Source organism: Ips typographus, linkage group LG4 (assembly GCF_016097725.1).
Source record: "Ips typographus isolate SLU linkage group LG4, UJ_Ityp_2.0, whole genome shotgun sequence".
In the NCBI taxonomy this organism is placed as follows: Eukaryota; Metazoa; Arthropoda; class Insecta; order Coleoptera; family Curculionidae; genus Ips; species Ips typographus.
This window is the reverse complement of record NC_138425.1, coordinates 1,507,395-1,531,522: the sequence shown is the minus strand read 5'-3', so window position 1 is coordinate 1,531,522 and position 24,128 is coordinate 1,507,395. Positions and strand designations below refer to the sequence as shown.

Below are 24,128 nucleotides of genomic sequence, written 5' to 3'. Positions count from 1 at the left end.
GTTCTACGGTAAACGCTATTTGAACAATCATTATTGGTATTAAAGGCAAATTTGTCTAAGACAACCTTGACAGTTTTTGGGGTTCAAGGCCTCGTTATTGAATATTGATAAACAATTTGAGTTAAATGGTCTTTGCGATCAATGTTGGTCATTAATTCGTATTTTAATGGTCAAATTGGGTTGCATTAAACATTTAAACCCATCATGTTGCACTAAGTCAGTCCAATCAGTGATTGGTCAAAAAAAATCAGTTTTTTGACCAATCACACAAAGAAAAATTGGATTTGATCACCACTCACCTACACATTACAACTAGTAGTGATGTAATCAATATTTTGGCAATTTGCGACAAATTAGAACCAGTTTACTGATGTAAAACAAATTTACATTACACACGCAAACCCACGCCTGCGGCATGAAATAATTACCGCACAGCGACCTTTTCAAGTTCAATGCTGCCAAAGATGCATCCTCAAGGGGTTTTCGAAACGAAAACGAAAAAAAAATGTGCGGGAGGGGCCACACATTTTAATCGTTCCCGATACGTCCCGTTTTCGTCGAAAGCGAAGCGGTTTCAGCGTCTTCTTCGCCGAGGTATAAGAAGAGCGCCCCAGGACTTGGTGCGCTTGTTTTGCTTCTGCGACATCGGCGTTTACGTAGCTGTGCGCGTGCCATCAACCAGGGAGTTCACAGAAAAAGATTTGACCAAGGTTAGTGGTTGTTTTTGTTTTTGTTACCAAAACCAGTCGGAAAAAGTGTAATTTTTACCCGGACTTTTCCAGAATGTTAATGGGGGGGAACAATGAGTTAAGATCAGTATCTTCAGACTTGCAAGTGTAATGACTGGCATACTGATTATTTTTTGAATCAATTTCGCACCTTTTATGTCTTTACTTTAATTAATAATTAATCATAACTGTAAAAAGCCTTTTTTACAATAATAATTTATGTTTTTTCATTATTTAGATACGTTCAAATTAATACAGTTTAGGAAGGTCCACGCATGTATTAATGTATCTTTTTGTGCCCACCCTGTATGCACATAAACCATTTTCTGTTTAGTCCTTTGTTTTGGTGCAGTAACTTGATTGATGCCTTGTAATTTCCATGATTAATTAGGGAGATTTTATATGTTTTTAGTTTAGAACAAAATTTCCGAAAAAGGGTAAACGCAGAAATAATTGAGTAAATCGCAAACTGTCATCTACAAGTAAACTGTCAAAAAAATCCGGATACACACAAACTGTCAAATAACGTCACATCAGACAGAAAACGAAAAACGTTTGTCGAGGGTATTGAATACTTACGGCGTTTGGCAACAGCGCGCTAAAAATATGGCCTACTTGATATTTTTTACGTTTTCTGTCTAAATCTTACACACCTGTATACACGGTGTCCGAATTTAGAGTGTTTTGACAGGAAAAACCATTTTCCGGATAGATGAATGACTAATATCGTATTTCGATATCTTGCAAGTTTGCGGCGCTAGATGGCGTTTTTTTCAAGTTTCGCCCATTTTGAAAACTCCTCACAACTTTTTTGTTTATTAAAATATCGAAGTGAAACAAAAACACATTTTTTGATGTTATTCCAGTGGCGTGCTTGGTTTTTTGTTAATTTTTTTCGTTTTTTTCAAAAATGTGTTTGCTATAATTTTAATAAAATGTCCATTTTTTACTAAAAATCGACCATAGGAAAACCGTCTAACGGACAGAGGAAGGTACATTATTGCATGCGCGGGACTAAGACAGAAAACGAAAAAAATATCAAGTAGGCCATATTGGCCATATTTTCAGCGCGCTGTTGCCAAACGCCAATACGCCTAATTGGTGATACTTGGCGTTTGGCAACAGCGCGCTGAAAATATGGCCTACTTGATATTTTTTTCGTTAGTTAGTTTTAAAAGAGATATTACACTTTTTGTTTTTATTCAAGTTGGCTTTGCCTCAAGTTTTGACATCAGCTGTCAAAAGTGACGTTTATTTATTTCTTGTTTCTAACACTTGAATGCTTAAATTACTTATTTTTTCTCTTTATTTAATTTTTAATTATTTTCTACTATTAATAAATATTTAAAAAGTAATTTTTATTGGGTCTATATCTGTTACTTATGTCCCTTTCCTCAACATTGGCTAAGTTGAGTTTAAAGACAGCTTATATAAGTCCAGTTTAGACTATGCTATTTTGCACCTGATCTGTCACATTCAAACCTCATCTTAGCTTAAGGAGTACTTAAAATTGACTTTGAAGTGTTGGGAAAACAGGCCTTATTGCATTACCTTCATATTTCAGTTATTTGTAGGAATAACTATAGACATACTTACATCGTAGTAAATGTGTAAAAATAGACATTTTTTTAAAGTTATATTCGAAAAACGCCCTCTAGCGCCGCAAACTGACAAGATATCGAAATACGGTTTTTGCTATTAATCTTCCGCCGAGAAATGGAATTTTCCTGTCAAAACCCACTAAATTCGGACACCTTGAATATGAATAATACAGTCACATCTTGATCTTAAAATGTCACTTGTTTGGAGTAAAAGTTATTTTGCTTCTTTAGCAACATGTAAAAAATACTGTTGTTAGTAATCCTTATTTGACTTTTGCTTTACCCTTCTCACTACTCAAATTGATATTTGTCCTGACAGGTAATTAAAACAAATTATTAATTAAAAATTAAATATGATATTTGAGACCGTTCTCCGTACAAAAAGTATAATTAACGCAATGTCGATGAACCGACAACAAACCAGAATTAACACAATAGCGACAGGTTGCCAAAAAGCGATCCTCATTATCATATTATATGTCCCCCGTGGAATGCTGTATTAATCTGAAACCAGTTCAACGGATTATTATTACTAATCCGCCAATTTTTTCCGACACTCGAATTGTTCGCCCACAAGAAAATTACCATTTCGATTTGTTTTGATAACGCGCCCATATATTACCACAGGATTTCCTCTATATTGAGTAAAGTGATTTTTGCTGTAACAACTACGCTTCATATTTGCAATTTTAACAAACAAAGAACCTGAAAAGTGTGTAGTCATTGAGCAATTTGCATACAAGACCTAAAAGACACTTGTACTAATCTTGGATGATATGACAAACACCAAACAATAGCGCACCTTGTCGACTGGGTAATTGATATGCTGAACCCTTCTTCAGTCTTCAAAAAATATTGGTCAGTGGCACTCACGTTTCAAGTTTATCATTGAACTATACTCTTCTAAAACGTTTTTCAGTCGCCATTCCACTTTTTTTTACAGAAGGTGTTTAATGGATTAAAATTAGCCTGATCAGAGTTGCTGTTCAAGATGAAACCATACAAAACCGTAAGTGTGTAGTTTGGTGAAGTTGACAAGTGCTAAAAATATGATCACCAGGTATGGGTTCTTCTTGTTATTGCCTGCGCCTGTAAGGCAAGCAATCACGTTCCACCATTGGACGTTCCAACCTTTCGAAGGGATTCAGTGGAGCATATCCCCCACGTCGAGCCTGAATCAAATAAGAAAGCTTCGTTTATGACTTTAGAGGAGTTTGGCAGTAAACCTCTTCCTCTGAGAACTGCTGTGGAAAGCATCCCCGACTCGTTAGTATACGAGTTTAAAACTCTGTTTTTTTTCTTCAAAATTTAGTAAATTTTAGGATTGAAAATAGCAAAAGACTGCCTTTACGCGATGCAGTTGAGAAGCGTCCAGCCCCAGAACAGTACAGGGTGCAGCCACCCTTTCAACCATTATACCATCCCTATCAAATCAAGTTGCAATCATCCCCATTGATTTACACTCAAGGGAATCACTTTCGTAACATCATTAGTAGCTTTTCGCCATACAGAATCGCCAACGGTTATCAGCAGCTTTTGGCCAGACCTTTCGCATACCAGAGAGGACGCAGCTTGAATTATGGTGACTTTTGATTGGTTCTTCAATGCAAACTAACTTTAAGATTTGTAAAAACTTTACAGCATCTTCTTCAAATAAAAAAATTATATGCTACATCGAAGCGGCGGCTTCTTATCGAAAACCACCATTAACCTTTACAGCTGAAGACATGCAGCCCAATTTATGTACCCATCTCATTTACGCTTTTGCCACTTTGGACCCTGGAGATTATACCATAACGCCCAACGATGAAGAGTATGATATTGTTCAAGGTGAGTCCAATTGTTTAGATTTAGCAAGTTACATTTGTGTAAATCTTAGCACTGAGCGTAGTTTGTGATTGGTCGAAAAAAGCTGCTTTTTTGATCAACCACCCACACTGAGAGATCAGAGATTCATAGCAATTAGTGTCTAAAGTATCAAAAACTAATTAAACTAGCAAAAAAATAAATACTTATATTATTACTCTGAAAATGTAATGTAAAGGCCTAATCCAGTTCAACCAATGACAAAACACATCTATGACACTATTATTAATATTACAGTGTTATATGTAAACATGGCAATTTAGGTTATTTCTAATTTTGTAAATCTTACTCATATCTATCTGAATTTGCATTTATAAACTTAATTTTTTATTTAGGCTTTATTAAAATTGGTCCTAATGATCATCCAAGATAGGTTTGTCATTTCATTGACTCTGGTTGCATTCGTTCATTTGAGATGTGGAGTCACAGTTATTTTTTAGTGCAGCATGCATTTTTTTGGTTTTCCCTGCTTTTTTTTCCAACCATTAAGAGTATTAATACAACAAACACGTCTAAAGGCAATAATGTGTGATGTTACTAATTGAACGGCTATAACATTTAAAAGTCAGATATAGAGTTTTAGTTTCACATTCTTATTTATTATTCTCGAGTTACTCTGAAGTACTATAACTTGACAGAAAGGCGTTCACTCTAATGGCGTAAAAGTTGCTTTTTTTGGCCAATCACAAACTGCTCCTTGTGCGCAACATAACATAAGAGTTTCACAGCAACCAATGAGATGAGTTTTGTAAACCGTTATTAATCAAAAAAATTTCTAGGTGGTTATAAATCGACGGTAGCCTTGAAACGATTCAAACCCAATTTAAAGGTGCTTTTGGCCGTTGGAGGACCTCATAATGAAGCTTCCCGTAGATTTTCCTCGATGGTTTCCAGTGCCGAAAATCGTCACAACTTTATTCAGTCGGCTATTCAATTAATCAAACGCTACCACTTCGATGGGATTGAAATACACTGGAAATACCCTGGTGTGTATAATTTTTATTTAAACAACGACTAGCATAGTCTATACCACACTAGTAATCTAAATCACTCTTTTATTGGTCACTTAATGATGTGTGGAAATAGCAATGAACGACGAGCATAACGACAAGGAAAACTTCCAAACGTTCCTAAAAGAATTGTCTGAGGTTTTTAAAAAATCTGGCCTGCTTGTGGGGGTTGCTGCACCAGCTTCCCGATTCCGTATCGAAGATGGCTACTTTCCATCCAAACTGAACGACTTGGTGGACTTTGTCAATGTCCAGGCGTACGACTTTCGCGGAGACAAAGATCTGGTGGCCGACCATCATTCCGCTTTAAATGCCCGGCCTCAAGACGAAGGTCTCAACGTTTTCCTTAACGCTGTAAGCATTTTTTTTTGATAATCCAGTTAACTAGATTGATTTTTTAAAATCCACAGGACTATGCAGTAAAGTTCTGGATCAAAAACGGACTGTCCAGTCAAAAAATCATTCTGGGAATACCATTTTTTGGAAGAAGTTTTACTTTGAAGTACACTAACGATACCGGAGTTGGGGCCCCGGCTAAGGGTCCTGGACGGGAAGGGTTTTACACTCGAAAACCAGGTTTTCTAGCCTACTTTGAGATTTGCGATATGACAGTCAATGAGGGTTGGTTCAGAAGTGAAGACTCTGATGGGTCTCCTTATATTGCCAATGGTGACCAGTGGGTCGGGTATGATGATGCGGAAAGTATAAAGAAAAAGGTAAGTTTACTTACCTGTTTTACTGTCAAGTTGTGTAATTATTTGTTTGGGAAGATCTCCTACGTGGAGAAACACAATCTTGGTGGAGTGTTTGCGTGGGCTGCTGACTTGGACGACTTTAAAGGACTATGTGGAGATAAATGGCCTTTGCTCAACACTATAAACAAATATTTAAAAGGTGAGTAGTGATTGAAACTTAATCACTTTAATCATAAATGTTAATCAGGGAATGTACCCGCTCCGTTAACAATGGACACACAAAGTCCGGTAAAACCTTTTGGAACTTGCGAATCGGAAGGATATTACAGCGACCCAAATAACTGTGCGGGGTACTACGTATGCAAAAACGGACTTAGCTATCACCTTTCCTGCGGGAATCAATTAATGTTCGACTCCGCCACTGGAAAATGTGCAAAAATGGACGCAAACAAATGTCGACCCGGTGAGATGATTTACATTCATCAGAACTTAAAAAAAAACCAGCTTGAGCGAAGTCAAACCCTTAAAAGTGACGAACCTAAAGTAAGTACACACCTTCATCTATGATTGTATTTGTAATAAAAAATTATTCCCCAGGTGGTATGCTATGTGACCAACTGGGCTTTTTACCGAAAAGCCGATGGGAAATTTGTCCCAGAACACATCGATCAAAGACTCTGCACCCACGTAGTTTACGCTTTTGCTACACTAGACCCGGCAACCTTATTGCTTAAAGAGTTTGATGGTTGGGCGGATATTGATAACAGTAAGATCACTCAAACACCCAAACCTAATTCTGTTAACACTCTTCATTGCTAGATCTTTACGAGAGGATAACCTCGTTGAAAGACGCCAAAATATTGCTATCCCTTGGTGGTTGGACTGATTCAGCTGGGGATAAGTACTCCAGATTAGTGGGTGATGGATCGGCTCGAAGACGCTTTGCGGTCGGTACCGTGGGTTTTTTAAGACGACACGGATTTGCTGGTCTGCACCTAGATTGGAACTATCCCATTTGCTGGCAAAGCAATTGTAAAAAAGGACCCGCTTCCGATAAGCCCAACTTTACGAAACTCATTCAGGTTAGTTAGTTTGCCCTCACAAAATAAGTACTCACTTGAACTAAACTTAAAGGAGCTTCAAAAAGAATTCGCAAAGCAAAATCCACCCTTAATACTGGCAGCATCTATATCCGGATATAAAGAAGTTATAGACGTAGCCTACGATTTGCCAGCTTTAGGCAAAAGCCTAGATTTTATCTCGGTAATGACCTACGATTACCATGGAGCCTGGGAAGGCCGCACCGGTCATGTTAGTCCCCTCTACAGCCACCCCAACGATAAATACCCCCAATACAGCACTGTAAGTGTTTAAATCCCTCACACTAACTACAAATAACCAGGATTCTTCTCAAGAACTTTACCATGGAGTATCTAGTGGGGAAAGGTGCCCCAAGAGACAAACTTCTAGTAGGAGTGCCTTTCTACGGTCAAACTTTCACTTTAACCAAATCCAATAAACATGAAGAGGGTACTCCAACTAGTGGTCCGGGAGAAGCTGGAGAATACACTAAACAACCAGGAATGCTGGCATATTACGAAATTTGCAATCGGATTAAAAGCCAGAACTGGGTTTACAGTAAAGGAACTTTGGGTTCTGGTCCCTATGCTTACCTTAAAGATCAATGGGTTGGGTTTGAAGATATTGATTCAGTCAGGGAAAAGGTTGGTACTGTTTGACTTATTACCATCGAATATTCTAAAGTATGCTTCAAGGCAAACTACATAAGAACTGGTGGTTTTGGTGGAGCTGTCGCTTGGACTATAGATCTAGACGACTTCAACAATCGTTGTTGTACTGGAAGTTTCCCTCTTTTAAACAGCCTCAACGAAGCTTTAGGACGTATAGCTGCAGGACCTCCACAAGGTGATTGCACCAAGCCTCCTACACCTTCGACTCCAGCCCCACCAGAAACCACTACAGGAGTTGATTCAGGTCAGATTTAAAACCCTACCAGGTGAATTATAAAAATGTAATTTACACAGGATCAGGTTCTTCCGAGCACAATCATCACCACACAGAATGGACAACCACAAAACCAACTACCTCCACGTGGTGGTCTACAACCTCAAAACCGTCGACTACTACACCATGGTGGATGTCCACTAAATCTACAACAGCGTGGTGGACTACAATGCCAACTCAATCATCCACCTGGTGGAGCACGAGTAAATCGACCAAGAAACCAAGTCCTACTACTCCTTGGTGGAGTGTCACTTCAACTAGGTTTGTGGAGTGTGAGGGAGTAGCAAAAACAATTTTTGATTTACCATTGGATTAGCTCAACAACCACCACAACAACAGAAGCCCCGTTAGTGCCACCTCCTGCTGTAGTCAGGCCAGATCAGAACACTCCTTCAGTGAGTTGCTATCCCGGTCAATACGTACCCGATACTAATAATTGTAACGCTTACTACAGGTAAGTTTATGTTGATTTAGTGATCTTCATGAATGAAAGAAAAAAAGATGTAAATTAAATATATTTAAATAAAATTTACAGATGTATAAGTGGTGAACTGAGCAAACAATATTGCGCAGGCGGTTTGCACTGGAACCGTAACAAAAACATCTGTGATTGGCCCGCTTCGGCTCAATGTAAAAATTTAGGTAAACCCCCTCCTTTTTCACTTTTTTTGCCAACTTGACTTGAAAGTGCTTTGCAGTATACTCAAACACTGCTCGACCCTCAACCGCACCTTTCAGCAAGTCAACTCAGTACAACTCGATGACTACACCCAGCACCCCAACGTCAAATTCAAACTGTGACGAAGGTGCTTACTACCCCCACGAACATTGCAGTCAATTTTATATTTGTGTAAACAACAACTTAATGGCCCAAACCTGCGCACCAGGTCTGAATTGGGATCCTAATAGAGGAATGTGCGACTGGAAATTCAAAGTGCAGTGCAGTGGAAGAAGAAGACTGGCAGAGAAATTTACAGTCTTGCATAATTTGGCTGTTTACAGTGAGTTTACTTGAATTGACCAGTTCAGAAATGATTGTAAAAGTAATCCTCATTAAATTTCCTATCTAATGACATAAAAAACGCTTCAAAATCAAGTACAATCAGGGAAACGCTGTCAAAATTTAAATTGCAGAAAACACAGTTTGAAAGAACAGTCAGGAACAAAATAGAATGTAAAACCCATTTAAAGTCACCAAATCATGTTTCTAAGCACATTTTCGGAATCCTCATTAAATTTCCTATCTAATGACATAAAAAAACACTACAAAATCGAGTACAATCAAGGAGAAAAATGCTGTTAAAATTTGAATTGCAAAAAACACAGTTTGAAAAAACAGTCAGGGACAAAATAGCATGTAAACTTCATTTGAAGCGACCGAATCATATTTTTAAGCACATTTTTGGAATCCTCATTAAATTTCCTATCTAATGACATAAAAAAACCACTACAAAATCAAGTACAATCAAGGAGAAAAACGCTGTCAAAGTTTAAGTTGCAAAAAACACAGTTTGAAAGAACAGTCAGAGACAAAATAGAAAGTAAAACCCATTTGAAGTCAAAGAATCATGTTTCAAAACACATTTTTAGAATCTTCATTAAATTTCCTATCCAATGACATAGCCAGTTCAGAAATGATTGTAAAAGTATTTATGCAGGGCCTCAACCTTATTCCACCTGTCAGCAAAATATTTTCGCTCCCTATCCTGGTGATTGCACTCAATATTTGCAGTGTCTCTGGGGAAAATATGAAGTGTTTCACTGCAGTCCTGGTTTATATTGGAACAGCGTAAGTGTGTCAAAGATCAAATAGATAACTAACTAAGATTAATTATTGGTTTAAAGGAAATGAACATTTGTGACTGGCCTAAAGGTTCAAACTGTGAAGAAGCTCAGAACGAAATTCCTCCAGGCGAAGAGAGTTACGTACCAGCGGTGACTGCAAAACCGTCAACTACTCCAAAGCCTGGAACGACGACTCAGTGGGAATGGCAGCCCCCAACTACGAGCGAACCCGGAGAAAATGCGTGGGAATGGCACCCGCCAATACCCCCCACCTCGGAACAACCTCCACTCGCCGAACCTCTCAAACCAAAATCTGATTACTTTAAAATTGTCTGTTACTTTACCAACTGGGCTTGGTATCGCCAAGGTCAAGGAAAATACCTTCCGGAGGATATTGATCCTGAATTGTGCACCCATATTGTGTACGGATTTGCTGTTTTGGACTTTTCCAACTTGATTATCAAAGCACATGATTCTTGGGCAGATTTTGATAATCGTATGTAAATTTCTTTCTAACTGTTACCTTTCTAATGAGCTATGTTATTTATAGAATTTTACAAGAGAGTGGTAGGCTTCAAGGCTAAAGGTGTCAAAGTGTCTATAGCCATAGGAGGATGGAACGACTCTCAAGGAGATAAATACTCTAGATTGGTTAACAATCCAGATGCCAGGAGGCGCTTTATTGAACACGTGGTTAAGTTCCTGGACAAATGGGGATTTGATGGTCTGGACTTGGACTGGGAGTATCCTAAATGTTGGCAGGTCAGTCAATTCGTCTAGTTGTGGGGAATTTATTAAAAAATGTTTCTCTTCAGGTGGACTGTAAAAAAGGCCCGGATTCGGATAAGGCAGCGTTTTCAGCTTTTGTCAAAGAACTGAAAGAAGCTTTCCGTCCTAAAGGTTACCTCCTATCAGCTGCAGTATCGCCCAGCAAAACTGTCATAGACGCTGGTTACGACGTCCCAGTGTTGGGGCAATACTTGGACTGGGTGGCTGTGATGACGTATGACTTCCACGGACAGTGGGACAAACAAACTGGTCACGTGGCTCCTTTGTTCTATCACCCTGAGGATGAAGTAGCATGGTTCAACTCGGTAATTTTTTAATCATCTCCCAGTTTTACATTGAACTGTAAATGTTGACAGAACTTTACCATACACTACTGGATATCTGAAGGAGTGCCTCGTAGAAAAATCGTAATGGGAATGCCCTTATACGGACAAGCGTTCCGGCTGGAAAATGAGAAGGAGAACGGTTTGAACGCCAAAGCACCAGGTCCTGGAGAAGCCGGAGAGTACACTAAAGCGGCTGGATTTTTAGCCTACTACGAAATATGCAACAATATCCAGAACAAGGGCTGGACGGTGGTGCAGGATCCTAAAAAACGGATGGGCCCTTACGCCTACAAGGGCAATCAATGGGTTTGTTTTAATATACTTATAAAAGGAGTTTACATTAAACGAAAGTAATTTCAAAAGGTGTCGTTTGATGACAAGGAAATGATCAGAATTAAATCAGAATACATCAGACGTATGGATTTAGGTGGAGGTATGATCTGGGCTTTAGATCTGGACGATTTTAAGAATAAGTGTGGAGGTGGACGTCATCCTCTTCTAACCACAATCAGAAACGTACTAGCAGATGCAGGTAATAATAAATTTAAAAAATAACCTCAGAGATCCCAATTTAAATCTGGTTAGTACCTTCTCACTGACAGGAGCCAATTACTAGCCAAGAACATCTAGATTGGTCTGATCACATAAATGTTCTGCTAGGCAGGTTAAACTCAATTTGCTATGGAATTCGAATTGTCTCCGGGTATCTGAACTGATTATGAAGTATGCAATTATATTTTGGGGTAGAAATACTTCAATACAGAACGTATTTGTAATTCAAAAAAGGGCAATTAGATTAATGTTCAAAATGAAATACAAAGATTCATGTAGCATCTGTAAAAAAAATAAAATAATGACAGTTTATGCAATTTTATATATATGAGTGTCTCATCTTTCTTAAAAAGAACCAAAACCTATTTAACATCAAAGTCAATCATACATACAACACAAGACAAAAAGATGTAAACTGTCCAAAACATAGATTAACACTCACTGAGAAGAATGCAAAATATATGTGTATTCGCCTATTTAACATCCTACCAGACAAGCTGAAAACATTGACGGACAAAAGTTTCAAAAAAGAAGTAAAAAATTTACTAATTGAATTAGAAGAGGATTATTTTGTTAAATAAATATTGCTTTAGGGAAAAATCGCTGAAAATGTATATAAGTATCTTTAAGTACTACATAGTTCATAGTTTACCATGACGCTATTTCCTTTGTATTAGTTGATAATGTACATTGTACTCTATCCTAATCACAATTCGAAATAAAGACTGTTATTATTATTATTATTAGGTACTGGTGTTCCCGAACCTATACTACCTATAGACAGTACAGATGAGGTAACACTTGGTCAACCTGAGCCCGTCGAAATTGACGAACAAGAATGGAACCACGAAACTCACCAACCATCCACAGCACTGATAGCTCCACAAACCACGTCACGGCCTTCAGTCAATTCAAATAGCGAATTTAAAGTGGTTTGCTATTTCACCAATTGGGCGTGGTACCGACAAGGACGAGGACGATACACGCCCTCCGATATTGACCCAGACTTGTGCACTCACATAGTATATGGATTTGCTGTGTTGAACGGTGACGAGCTGATCATCAAACCGCACGACACTTGGGCAGATTTTGATAACAGTTGAGTGATGTTACTTTTCTGTAGCTTTAAAATATTAGTGACGGCATTTTTCTTGAGTAGAGTTCTACGAGAAAGTGACAGCTCTAAAAGCCAAAGGAATCAAAGTGCTGATCGCACTAGGAGGATGGAACGACTCAGCCGGAGATAAGTACTCGAGACTGGTCAATAATCCAGCGGCCAGAAGGAAATTTGTAGCCCACGTGACTGATTTTGTCGAAGCCCATAACTTTGACGGTCTGGACTTGGACTGGGAGTATCCGAAATGCTGGCAAGTCGACTGCAACAAAGGTCCTGTAACGGATAAACCGGCCTTTGCGGAACTGGTAAGAGAGTTGCACCAGGTGTTCGAGCCTAAAGGATGGTTGTTGTCGGCTGCTGTTTCTCCAAGCAAACGGGTTATTGATGATGGTTACGATGTTAAAACGCTTTCCAAGTATTTGAGTTGGATCGCTGTTATGGCTTACGACTATCACGGACAGTGGGATAAAATCACTGGACATGTGGCTCCGATGTATGAACATCCTGAAGACATTGATGCCACTTTTAATACTGTATGCATGATTAACTTATTTTGTGTAAAATATCGGAAACATGCTGAGTTAATTTGCAGAATTTCACCATTCATTATTGGATAGAAAAAGGGGCAGACAGAAAAAAACTAGTCATGGGAATGCCAATGTATGGACAGTCATTTTCTTTGGCCGACAATAACGACAATGGTTTGAACGCTCCTACTTATGGTGGAGGTGAAGCAGGAGAAGACACCAGAGCTAGAGGATTTTTGGCTTACTATGAAGTAATGTATTTTTATAAATGTTTCGCAGTTGAACACACCATTTTTCCATTATCAGATATGCACTAACATAAATAAAAAAGGTTGGAAGGTAGTCAGAGACAGAAAAGGCAGAATTGGCCCTTACGCCCATCTTAGAGACCAATGGGTGTCCTTTGATGACATCGGTATGATCCGACATAAATCGCAGTACATCAAAGCCATGGGCCTGGGTGGTGGTATGATTTGGGCACTAGATTTGGATGATTTTAAGAATGAGTGCGGCTGTGAGGAATATCCATTATTAAGAACAATCAATAGAGTCTTGAGGGATTACTCAGTAGCAGATCCAAAGTGTGTCCTCGGAAAAGGTATAATAAAACTCACCCACAAAGGGATTGATAACATTTAGTTGATTTTAATAGAACAATCAAAGCCTGCTATTGTTACTCAAACACCTCCAAGCTGGGAAGCACAAACTACTCCTCAAATCAGTCAAGTTACTTTACTTCCCTGTCATGGAAACGACTTTCTGGCAGATCCTAAAAATTGTAACCAATACTATTTGTGCAACCAAGGTAAATTAAAGCTCAGTTCTCATGTATCCGGAATTATAACGGAGCGCGGGGTGCGGAACGAGCACTGTTTTTCTAACTGACTATACTCGATTTTTTAGTGTTTTTTTAGACTATTGGATAGGAAATTTAATAAGGATTCCAAAAATGTGCTTAAAACTGTCATTTTCTCACTCCAAGTGAGTTTAACAGACGATTTTGTCGCTGACTGTGTTTTCAAACTTTGACAGCACATTTCTCCCTGACTGTACCGAATTTAGTGATATTTTTTTAAGCTATTGGATAGTAAATTTAATAAGGATTCCAAAAATGTGCTTAAAACTATCATTTTCACACTACAAGTGGGTTTTACAGGCGATTTTGTCCTTGACAGTCCTTTCAAACTACGTTTCTAGCAGTTCAAATTTTGACACTGTTTTTCTAAATGACTATACTCGATTTTTTAGTGGTTTTTTAGACTATTGGATAGGAAATTTAATGAGGATTCCAAAAATGTGCTTAAAACTGTCATTTTCACACCACAAATGGGTTTTACAGGCGATTTTGTCTTTGACTGTCCTTTCAAACTGTGTTTCTAACAATTCAAACTTTGACACCATTTTTCACCATGACTGTACCGATATGTTTTTTGTTTTTTTTGGCTATTGAATAGGAAATTTAATGAGGATTCCAAAAATGTACTTAAATCAAACATTTTCTCACTAGAAGTGGGTTTTATCAGCGATTTTGTCCCTGACTGTCCTTCCGAATTGTGTTTCTTTTAGTTCAAAATTTGACACTGCTTTTCTCCCAGACTGTACCACATTTTATACGGTTTTTCCAAGTAACTGAATAGGAAATTTAACGAGGATTCCATAAATGTGCTTAAAACTGTCATTTTCTCATTCCAAGTGGGTTTTACAGTCGATTTTGTCTCTGACTGTCCTTTCAAACTGTGTTTCTGACAGTTCAAACTTTGACACTGTTTTTCTAACTGACTATATTCGATTTTTTAGAGTTTTTTTCAGTTAGTAGAAAGGAAACTTAATGAGGATTCTAAAAATGTGGATAAAACTGTCATTTTCTCACTCCAAGTGAGTTTAACAGACGATTTTGTCGCTGACTGTCTTTTCAGACTGTGTTTCTGGCAGTTCAAACTTTGACAGCGCTTTTCTCTCTGACTGTACCGAATACCTATTGTTTTCATTCGATTGGCAATCTTCTTCAAGGCATTATTATCCTTGTGTTGAGGGTGCTTAGAATCCCACAAAATAGGGTAACTTTGGACAAAATCAATTAGCGTAGTGTTAAAATCGTTTTCGTTCATCTCCACGGACATATTTGCTTTGCTGTTTTGTTTTCTGTCCCTGTCGTGAATGTCAGGATTACGACGTTTACGCGCGGAAAATATAAAATATACAATCCGGTCCGGATAGACGGACAGAACGCTGATTGGCTGAACGATTTTCCGCTGTCCGAATGTTCCGGATTCATGTGAACCAAGCTTTAGAGTGCTGCAATGAAGGACAGTACTAAATTTGACATTTTAAAGGTCACTACAGTCTGCAAAAGTGTCCTAGCGGTCTTTATTGGAATCAAGGCCATTGCGATTGGCCAGAAAACGCAGCTTGTCATCCTGATGGGACCACAACGGAAAAGGAAACGTCACTTCCAGGCGCTGTAGCTACTACACCAACGATTCCGTCCAGTACTGAAGTGTCTTACCCAACTAGTTCTGGAGAATACAAGGTGGTTTGTTACTTTACAAATTGGGCTTGGTACCGGTAAGTTGCGCTTTTCCACCGAGATATTTAATCCACAATCTAATATGCGTGTAGACAAGGAGATGGTAAATACTTACCTTCTGACATTGATCCATCTTTGTGCACTCACATCAACTACGGATTTGCTGTATTGGATTCAGATACTTTGACTATTAAACCCCACGACTCTTGGGCTGATATTGACAACGGTAATCTGGATTATCGCATTTTTTTAGATTATCATTTATGATTTTTCTGCAGAATTTTACACCAAAGTGATTGCGTACAAGTCTAAGGGGGTAAAAGTGCTGATTGCCATAGGAGGCTGGAACGATTCTTTGGGTGACAAATACTCTAGATTGGTCAACAATTTAGAATCAAGGGCCAGGTTTATTACGAATGCGGTACAGTTTATTGAAAAGTGGGGTTTTGATGGTTTGGATTTGGATTGGGAGTATCCTAAATGCTGGCAGGTATTTTTGTTGTCCTTTCAAGTTTTTGTAAATTTCTGGTACTAAATTTTATTTTAGGTGGACTGCAATAAAGGTCCTGATTCGGATAAAGAAGGCTTTGCTCTGCTAGTTAAAGGACTGAGCGAAGCTTTCAAACCTAAAGGTCTCCTTCTGTCTTCTGCCGTATCTCCCAGTAAAGTGGTTATAGACGCAGGCTACGACGTACCGGCTTTAAACAAATACTTTGACTGGATTGCCATTATGACATACGACTTCCACGGTCATTGGGACAAGCAAACTGGACACGTGGCCCCCTTATACTACCATCCAGAAGACTACTACGACTTTTTCAATGCTGTAAGTGGTAATTTTCTGACCGTGCTATTGAAATAAGAGTTTGATTGCAGAACTTTTCGGTCAACTACTGGATCGAAAATGGGGCCGATCCCAAAAGATTGGTAATGGGAGTACCTTTGTATGGACAGTCGTTCAGTTTGGCTGACAGTTCGGAGCATGGTTTGAATGACAAAACCTACGGACCTGGTGAAGCTGGGGAATCTACTCGAGCTGGTGGTTTCTTGGCTTTCTATGAGGTATGCAATATAAAGTTCTCAGTAGCATGTAAAAAAATTTGGTTTTAGATATGCGAAAGAGTAAAAAGTAAAAGTTGGACGGTGAAACGGGATTCCTTGGGGCGAATAGGGCCTTACGCTTTTAACGGGAATCAATGGGTGTCTTACGACGACATCTCTGATGTAAAACGAAAGGTACAACCAAACTAAATTTTGAAGGAACCAAAATTGAATGAAACGTGTTTTAGTCTCAGCTGATAAAGTCCTTAGGACTGGGAGGTGGGATGATTTGGGCTCTTGATCTGGACGATTTCCGGAACAAATGCGGGTGTGGCAAGCATCCATTACTCAAAACTCTCAACCACGAATTGAGGGGAACTCCGTCTGATATTCACGTGGATAATTGCACGTAAACGGTGCCTTGTTGTGATATATGTTTTGGAAGATATTTTTCATGTCTTACCTTGGAAAGCGGCCATATTTTGCATGTTCATTGGTCAAAAAAAGGTTTAACCTGGCTGCTTTTTTTTGACCAATCAGAAACAAATACTGCACTTATGTAGACGCATCAATAGTCAGTAAGTTAAACTGTTTTAAGTTAGTTAAGCAATGTCCTAATTTTCCAACAAAATAATATCGATTAAACTAAAATCGTGTATAATTGGTAAGCAATTGAAAATATAATAACTGAGTATACCACAAAAAATTATCACAGCTTTACATTAAAAAACAAAAACATTTTCCTTCTAACTGGCTTCAGTAGCGGTATACGATAAAAACGGATACTCCTTTATCATTCCCGTCGACTCCATTATGCGATACAACGTCAACGGAAATGCGGGAAAGTACGCCAGCACGCAACTCCTCAACTCCATCATACTATCCTCGTTGACCTGTCCCTGAGTTTCGTAAAAGTGCTTAATAAACTTCAGCAACCCCACCACCGTGTCGTCTCCTTGAAATTTGACGTGGGGAAACTTTCTCCTAGTCACGTTCACCCAGTGCCCTTTAATTTGCTCTTTGCTCGCTGCCTCATTGATGACGCAATGCAATTCTGTCATGTTGACAGCTAGAGGTACTCCATTAGTTGAAATTCCGGAACAATTTAAAATAAAGCGCCATCTTCTGTCACCGGTCCAGAACAACACGTGCCTGTCAGTATAGAGACTTTGAGATGGAGTGAGAGTGGGTAAATCTGACGTACGACAAAACCTGCGTGATATGAGGCCGGTCGTTGGGTTCATGCATCATCATCCAGGACACCAGGTCTGCGAAAATTTGGTTCTTGGCCTCACGTGGAGGTGGTAAAGTGAACGAGGCTTTCTCTAAATTTTTCAGTATTGTGGTGATCTCGGAACCGAACGGGTGTTCCCCACCCGACACCACAAAGTACATCAACATGCCTGGAAGATTTCTAGTTTGTGAAACTGTACAGCTGGGTGCAGTGCGCTAACCTGCTACTTGAATATCTGAACACAAACTACACTCCATGCTTGAAGTTGCCTTGTACTTTTTGTAGGTTTCTTGGGAAAACCATATTAGCGACGTCTTAGGTGCTTCAATCAGCTTGAATAAAGCCTGAAAGCAAAAACAGCACTCTTGTGATCATCGGCATTGATCATCATTGATCTGAGACCTTGTTGATGCCGAATTCAGCCAACCGAACCACTCCATTGATGTCCACAAAAATGTTGGAAGGTTTCAGGTTGCCGTGCACTATAGGTTCCGCCCTCTGGTGTAAAAAAGCCAAACCGTTGAGGAACTGCCGCACTATTTCCATGTGCGTCAAATTGAAAACGTTGTTGTCAGTACTTTCGTTCAGTAAAAGCACGTACTGTCCGATATTGTACTCGCAAAGCGGAGTGGCGAGTATCAAGTCGGTTTGCTCATACTCACAAGTAAAATAGTGTAGCAAGTGTTGGTTTCTTAAACCTACAAAATGACACATTGTACAAATTTGACAGATGATCCTAACAACGCTAACGCTTTGATTGGTCAGGAAAAAGAAGCAAGCTGCTTTTTTTGACCCATCCCAAATGCACTGACTGTAAAAGACCTACCTAGTAAAGGATTTATCAAGGATTTTAATATTTTGCATACGCAGTGTTCACTCGGCACCCTTTTAATTGCTAAAGGTTGATCGTCCTCTCCCAGCCCTAAAGTGACCAAATTGAAGTTACCTCCTTGGGATATCACGTGGTTCCTGTTCGGATATCGGCACAACCTAATCTCACCCCCTAAAAGCTGACAATCAAATAAAACTTTCTCTGGGTTTACTAAATTTTTTGCCTAAAAGCGTCTGGGTATTCTCGACCACTAAAAGCTGGCGCACCTTCTTCGTCCATCGACTCTCCTCCGTAGAGTGTTGCTCCTTTTCCCCCACGTGTTTGGTCAGAATCTTGAGCATCACCTCCGAATATTTGCTGTCAATTTCGTTTATGCTCGTATGTGCAGTTTTGATTGGGCCTTTCTCGTAATCTTCTTTAATCAAATCTTCAATGCTGCTCACCAGGTGGTAAGCGTTGCTCATGGTTTTCGTTCGTGCTTCCAGTTCTTTTTTCCAATTCTTCGGTTTAGCAGGACTGTAAAAAAATTCTAACCACATTCTGGAGCAGTATAGGTACCCTTACCTTAACAGATTAGTTTCCATTGCAAACAACCCAGCTGGTTCATTTTCCATTAACAAAGGTAAGTCATCAAGTACGGAAATTTTGATGTCTTCCCTCACTTCATCAAAATCGTTTAGTACATTCTCGATGTAGGAAAGAAAGGAAGTGTCGGTATCGCAGGAAAAAGTCGTGTATTGGATTTTCACCGTTTCTAAAGCGCACACATCCGGCAACAACGTTTTTCCATTTATTGGAAAATGCAACAGGGTGGACTCTAGCAGGTAAATGTTCTTCAGAGCTTCAGAAAGATTTGAATGGGCCAAAGAACTTATTGAAGTTATTAATTGATTGAAGTTGGTTTGTAGCTCCAGAATGGGCTGACGTTCTAATTGATCGGATTTGTTTCCTGTAACTTTTATGGTAGAATGCTCTTTCCATGTAAAATATTAGATATACCAATTCTTCGGATTTTGTAGTCTAGATTCGAGGCTTTGATTCTGGTTATCACAATGTCCAACAGTTCTTTGAGGTACTTAATTGCCACGTTCAAAGCTGCTTCCAATGTTAGAGCATTTGGAGTGTTGTCGTAGTTGGTTGATAATTTTTTCATGTACTGCATGGCTGCCTACCAACAGAAAAACTTTAGATTTAGTCAGTAAAGTCAATATTTTACCAGGAAAATTTGACCGGTAAATTACAAACTGTGTTTCTGACTGTACTAAATTTGGATAAGAAATTTAATGAGAATTCCAAAATTGTGTTTAAAACAGCCATTTTCTCACTCTAAGTGAGTTTTACAGGCGATTTGGTTCCTAACTGTTCCTTTAAACTGTCTTTCAGACAGTTTATACTTTGACACCACTTTTCTCCAAGACTTTACCTGATTTTGTAGTGTTTTTTATGTCATTAGATAGGAAATTTAATGAGGATTCCAAAAATGTGCTTAAAACAGTCATTTTCCCACTCCAAGTGGGTTTTACAGGCGATTTTGTCCCTGACTGTTCTTTGAAATTGTGTTTCTAGTAGTTCAAACTTTGACCCCACTTTTCTGCCTGACTTTACCTAATTCTGTAGTGTTTTTTATGTCATTAGATAGGAAATTTAATGAGGATTCCAAAAATGTGCTTAAAACAGTCATTTTCTCACTCCAAGTGGGTTTTACAGGCGATTTTGTCTCTGACTGTTCTTTGAAATTGTGTTTCTAGTAGTTCAAACTTTGACCCCACTTTTCTCCAAGACTTTACCTGATTTTGTACTGTTTTTTATGTCATTAGATAGGAAATTTAATGAGAATTCCAAAAATGTGCTCAAAAATATGATTCGGCCATTTTAAGTGAGTTTTACAGGCGATTTTGTCCCTGACTGTCCTTAACAGTATTCAAATTTCACTGATTTGTAAATTTGTTGCATCAAACAGTTTTTCCTGAACAACTCGAAAACGGTGAAAAATACAAAAAAATTGCAAGGGAACAAAAACGTTCGTAATCACCTACTTAACTTAACACCGCAAATTTGCAGGACCGTTTTTGCTTGCAGTATACAGGGTGTGTATGAAAAGTATGACGATTGACTGTTTTTGGTCACCCTGCACGCAATTTTTAAGGTAGAATTTTTTGCCCAACACCACTGGAAAGAGAAGCTCAAGACGGTTAATTTGAGTGGTTCAACCACCCTGAACTCCCAAAAACAACCGAGTTACAGGGTGTTCAAATTTCAAATCACAACAAAACTAATTTACAACAATGGCGGAGTTTTATTAACTGTCTTTGTAACTTGTCAAGAGCCCCAAATGACTTACTTTCAGTTTCCTTTTATCAATTTTCATTCTTGCACCAAACAACGACCAATCATTGAAAGGCAACCGACAAATTTTCGATTTCCATTCGGGAAAAGTGGGAACAAAACCAGTTTCCTCCTTTTCCTGGCACTCTTGCTGATCCTGCAGAAACTGTTTCAGTGAATTGGTTATAGGATTAGGGTCGTCCAGGTGGTTTGTACAGTACACCGGACAGTAAAGGTCGTCAGTCATAAACGTGTTTAGCTGAAAAATGGTTTAAAGTGACAAGAATTGAAGAAGTTTTTACAACCATTTGCTCGTTGGCTTCGATTTCTTTAGCCAGCGCAATGTCGAATAAAGATGGCGATTCTTCACTTTCTAGACTCTCGTTTTTGGTGTTTGAAAACATTGATTCTTCATGTACTTCTTCGTTTTTGAATGATTTGATTTTGCTGGTTAACGAATTGATGTCCGGAGCGAATTCTTTCGGTGCGTTTTTAAGAGACAATCGTTCGGTTAGTTCCATGTTTTTGATTTTCGTTATTTTCGCTTTCATCACCTTGGAACGTCTCTTTGATTTTTTAATGCTGAAGAAAGAATCGCTCTTCTTTTCCGTAGGATCTTTGGGCATTTCCTTGTAAGTCCCTTCTAGGGTGTTAATGGTGCGTCTCAGTTTTTTCATTTTTTTCTTCATCTAAATTAAAACCCCCAGTAAACTCTGGTTGAAGAAGAAAACCAACAAACCAATTTCTGTCGTTTTTCTTCCGGAAAATCTTTGTGCAACCAGTTAGGAAAATCCACCGGCAAGGACTTGAAAGCCAACTTAAATCGGGCGTAATTGTCTTTCATCCATTTTAACCCGGCATCGTTCAGGGTGCAAATGGTTAAAAGCACATAAAAAGCAGAACTGAAATGTTTTTCTCGAGTTTTCACACTTTCCAGGCACCAAGTGGCTAGATTGGTGTCCAGGAACTGTTGCGCCAGTTTCAGCTGCACCTCGTGATTGAACCCCACCACCTGTTCATTGTAACAAAGAAGCTCCTGCGATAATTGCAGCAAAAGTTTCTGCTTCATTTCGTCTCCAGCAACGGTCACAATCTACGAAATAACCGTGAATACCTGGTTGCATAACGTGAATACCTGGTTGCATAACCTTTTGTAAAATATCAAAGATTTTAAACTCTAAAATCAGTTTTAGACCATTTTCGGTGTATTGCACCATGTAATGTACCAGATTAATTAACATGTCAGCTTCAGCTTCTGATACTCTGTCTTTAGTTAGAATTAGCTCAATTATTTCAATTCGTCTCTAAATGAAACCAGTATACAAATTAAGGTAATAAATAATGGTGACATACTTTTATGTATTCTCTGAAAGACAAATCCTTTTTCAGTTCAAAAATAATCCTTTCAGCAATCAAAAAAGGTGGTTTAGAAATTTTGGCACCGGTCACCAAGGCGTAGCACAATGCGGTCCTGTAATGATTGTCCTCTTTGGTAAAGTCGGCGCCACGGTTGATCAACAAATTCACCAGGTTTAAATTGTTGCGAAAACACGCGGTCATCAAAGCAGTCACCCCGTTAATGTTGGTTATGTTCAAGTCAACCTGGAGCAACGTCATCTGTACAGGAAAAAGTCAAGTCGGACGTACCCCTGGGGCTAGCAGCAGCTCCTTAATGAATCTCTCCCATTCCCTACGGACCGCAATATGAAGAACGGTGTGCCCGTTTTTGTTGGTGGCGTTGACGTCCACGCAGCCTTTTCTGCCCACCAAGTGCCAGAACTCCATGAAGGTGATCTCGTCCCACAGCTTGTGCTCCAACGCTATGATGATGATGTTATCACCATTATCCACAGTAACGGTGGGGTCAGCCCCGTGTTCCAATAAATACTCGATCAGTTCCGTGTATTTGTACCTGATTGCCCAAATCAGTGCTGTTGTGTTGTTCTGAGTCGAAATTTAATTCAAACACAAATTAGTAGCGAAAGCTTGAATGATTACCAAACTAATTTCGTTCAAATCCACACCAAATTTCACAGCTTTGTCCAGACTTTCCAGTTTGTTGAGAATGACACACCCGATGGCTATAGGGATGTTCGTCTGGTAATCAAAATAAGTTTAATATTACCTGTAACAAAGGAAGGACAATTAACACTAACCACTTCTTTGATTCTTAAAACACCCTTGATTTGTGCCACTTCACCAGCATCAAAAAACGCGCAGGGGTTGTGTTTTGTGACAGGTTCACCCTCCTCGACTTTGTTCACTTTGGATTTGTTCGTTTTCCTGCCTTTTCTTCTCGATGCCATCATAAATTTTTAGGGAAATGTCTGTCGAATGTGACATGTCCAGGTTTCGGGACACATTTCAGGTACAACGTTTTTTGAATTTGTTTGGAGTAGAAACTCAAATTTTTCACTGTATCTGTATGATGTTTGGCTTCAAAGCCCTGAATTTGTAGTTGATGATTGGCTGTTTTTGGCCACCCTGTACTTTTTTTGCTTTACACCACTGAAAAGAGAAGCTCAAGATGGTTAATTTGAGTGGTTCAACCTCCCTGAATTCCCAAAAATAAGCGAGTTACTGGGTGCTCAAATTTCATACCACAATTTCAACTGATTTGTGGCATCAAACCAGTTTTTGCTATATAACTCAGAAACGGTGAAAGTTAGGAAAAAAAACACTATTCCCGCCATATTGGAATTTTTGACAAGCGCCCTCTAAGCTTTCTAGTATAGTAGGCGGTGCAATAAGCAAAACTGATCATCTTGAGTGTTGCATTCATGATTTTGATTTTTTTTTTTTGGTTTTTAAATAAGCAGTTTCAAAAAGTTGTTATACCTTAATAGGAAAGCTAAAGACAACTTGAACTGCAAAATAACTCTAATTAATGCTAAAGTACTACAGAGAAATCCCTAAAATTAGCAAATAAATGAATGCAACACTTTACTTGACAACTGAAACTCTTTACTTGTCAACGATGACCCTGAATTTTCTTAGGAAAATTTTCAAAGAGAGCAAAAATGTTTGTAAAGAATTGCTAAGCTAATACCTGGAAGTTTTACAGTCCGCCAGTGAAGCTACTATACAGGGAGTGCATGAAAAGTCTAATGCTTTAGAGTTTAGAAAGTAATGACAATTGGACCCATAA

At 38.8% G+C, this 24,128-nt stretch overlaps 2 protein-coding genes across 2 annotated transcripts; one reads left to right on the top strand and one right to left on the bottom strand.

Annotated features, from left to right (window-relative positions):
• Nucleotides 1-471: 471 nt before the first annotated feature.
• Nucleotides 472-17,240, top strand: Cht10 (Chitinase 10). The gene is given in 36 exon segments (XM_081978274.1): nt 472-710; nt 3,273-3,338; nt 3,390-3,595; nt 3,652-3,911; nt 3,971-4,159; nt 4,975-5,181; nt 5,282-5,559; nt 5,616-5,921; nt 5,976-6,099; nt 6,148-6,443; nt 6,498-6,666; nt 6,720-6,982; nt 7,035-7,262; nt 7,316-7,624; nt 7,676-7,895; nt 7,946-8,186; nt 8,242-8,379; nt 8,461-8,567; nt 8,624-8,926; nt 9,584-9,714; nt 9,771-10,206; nt 10,261-10,472; nt 10,526-10,804; nt 10,856-11,131; nt 11,189-11,357; nt 12,125-12,475; nt 12,537-13,027; nt 13,087-13,272; nt 13,328-13,826; nt 15,355-15,586; nt 15,641-15,774; nt 15,827-16,038; nt 16,096-16,374; nt 16,425-16,610; nt 16,659-16,784; nt 16,838-17,240. Coding segments are annotated over 35 exon segments (8,226 nt in total). The 5' UTR covers nt 472-710; nt 3,273-3,320; the 3' UTR covers nt 17,003-17,240.
• LOC145728201 (uncharacterized) lies at nt 17,230-23,668 on the bottom strand. The gene is made up of 16 exons (XM_081978259.1): nt 23,137-23,668; nt 22,979-23,077; nt 22,628-22,924; nt 22,334-22,582; nt 22,129-22,284; nt 21,720-22,073; nt 21,286-21,669; nt 20,997-21,239; nt 19,655-19,823; nt 19,220-19,604; nt 18,879-19,171; nt 18,650-18,826; nt 18,226-18,521; nt 18,044-18,167; nt 17,794-17,992; nt 17,230-17,741 (listed from the first exon to the last, which is right to left on the bottom strand). The coding sequence occupies exons 1-16, from the start codon at nt 23,287-23,289 to the stop codon at nt 17,336-17,338; spliced, it is 3,984 nt and encodes a 1,327-aa protein (XP_081834385.1). The 5' UTR covers nt 23,290-23,668; the 3' UTR covers nt 17,230-17,335.
• Nucleotides 23,669-24,128: the final 460 nt, after the last annotated feature.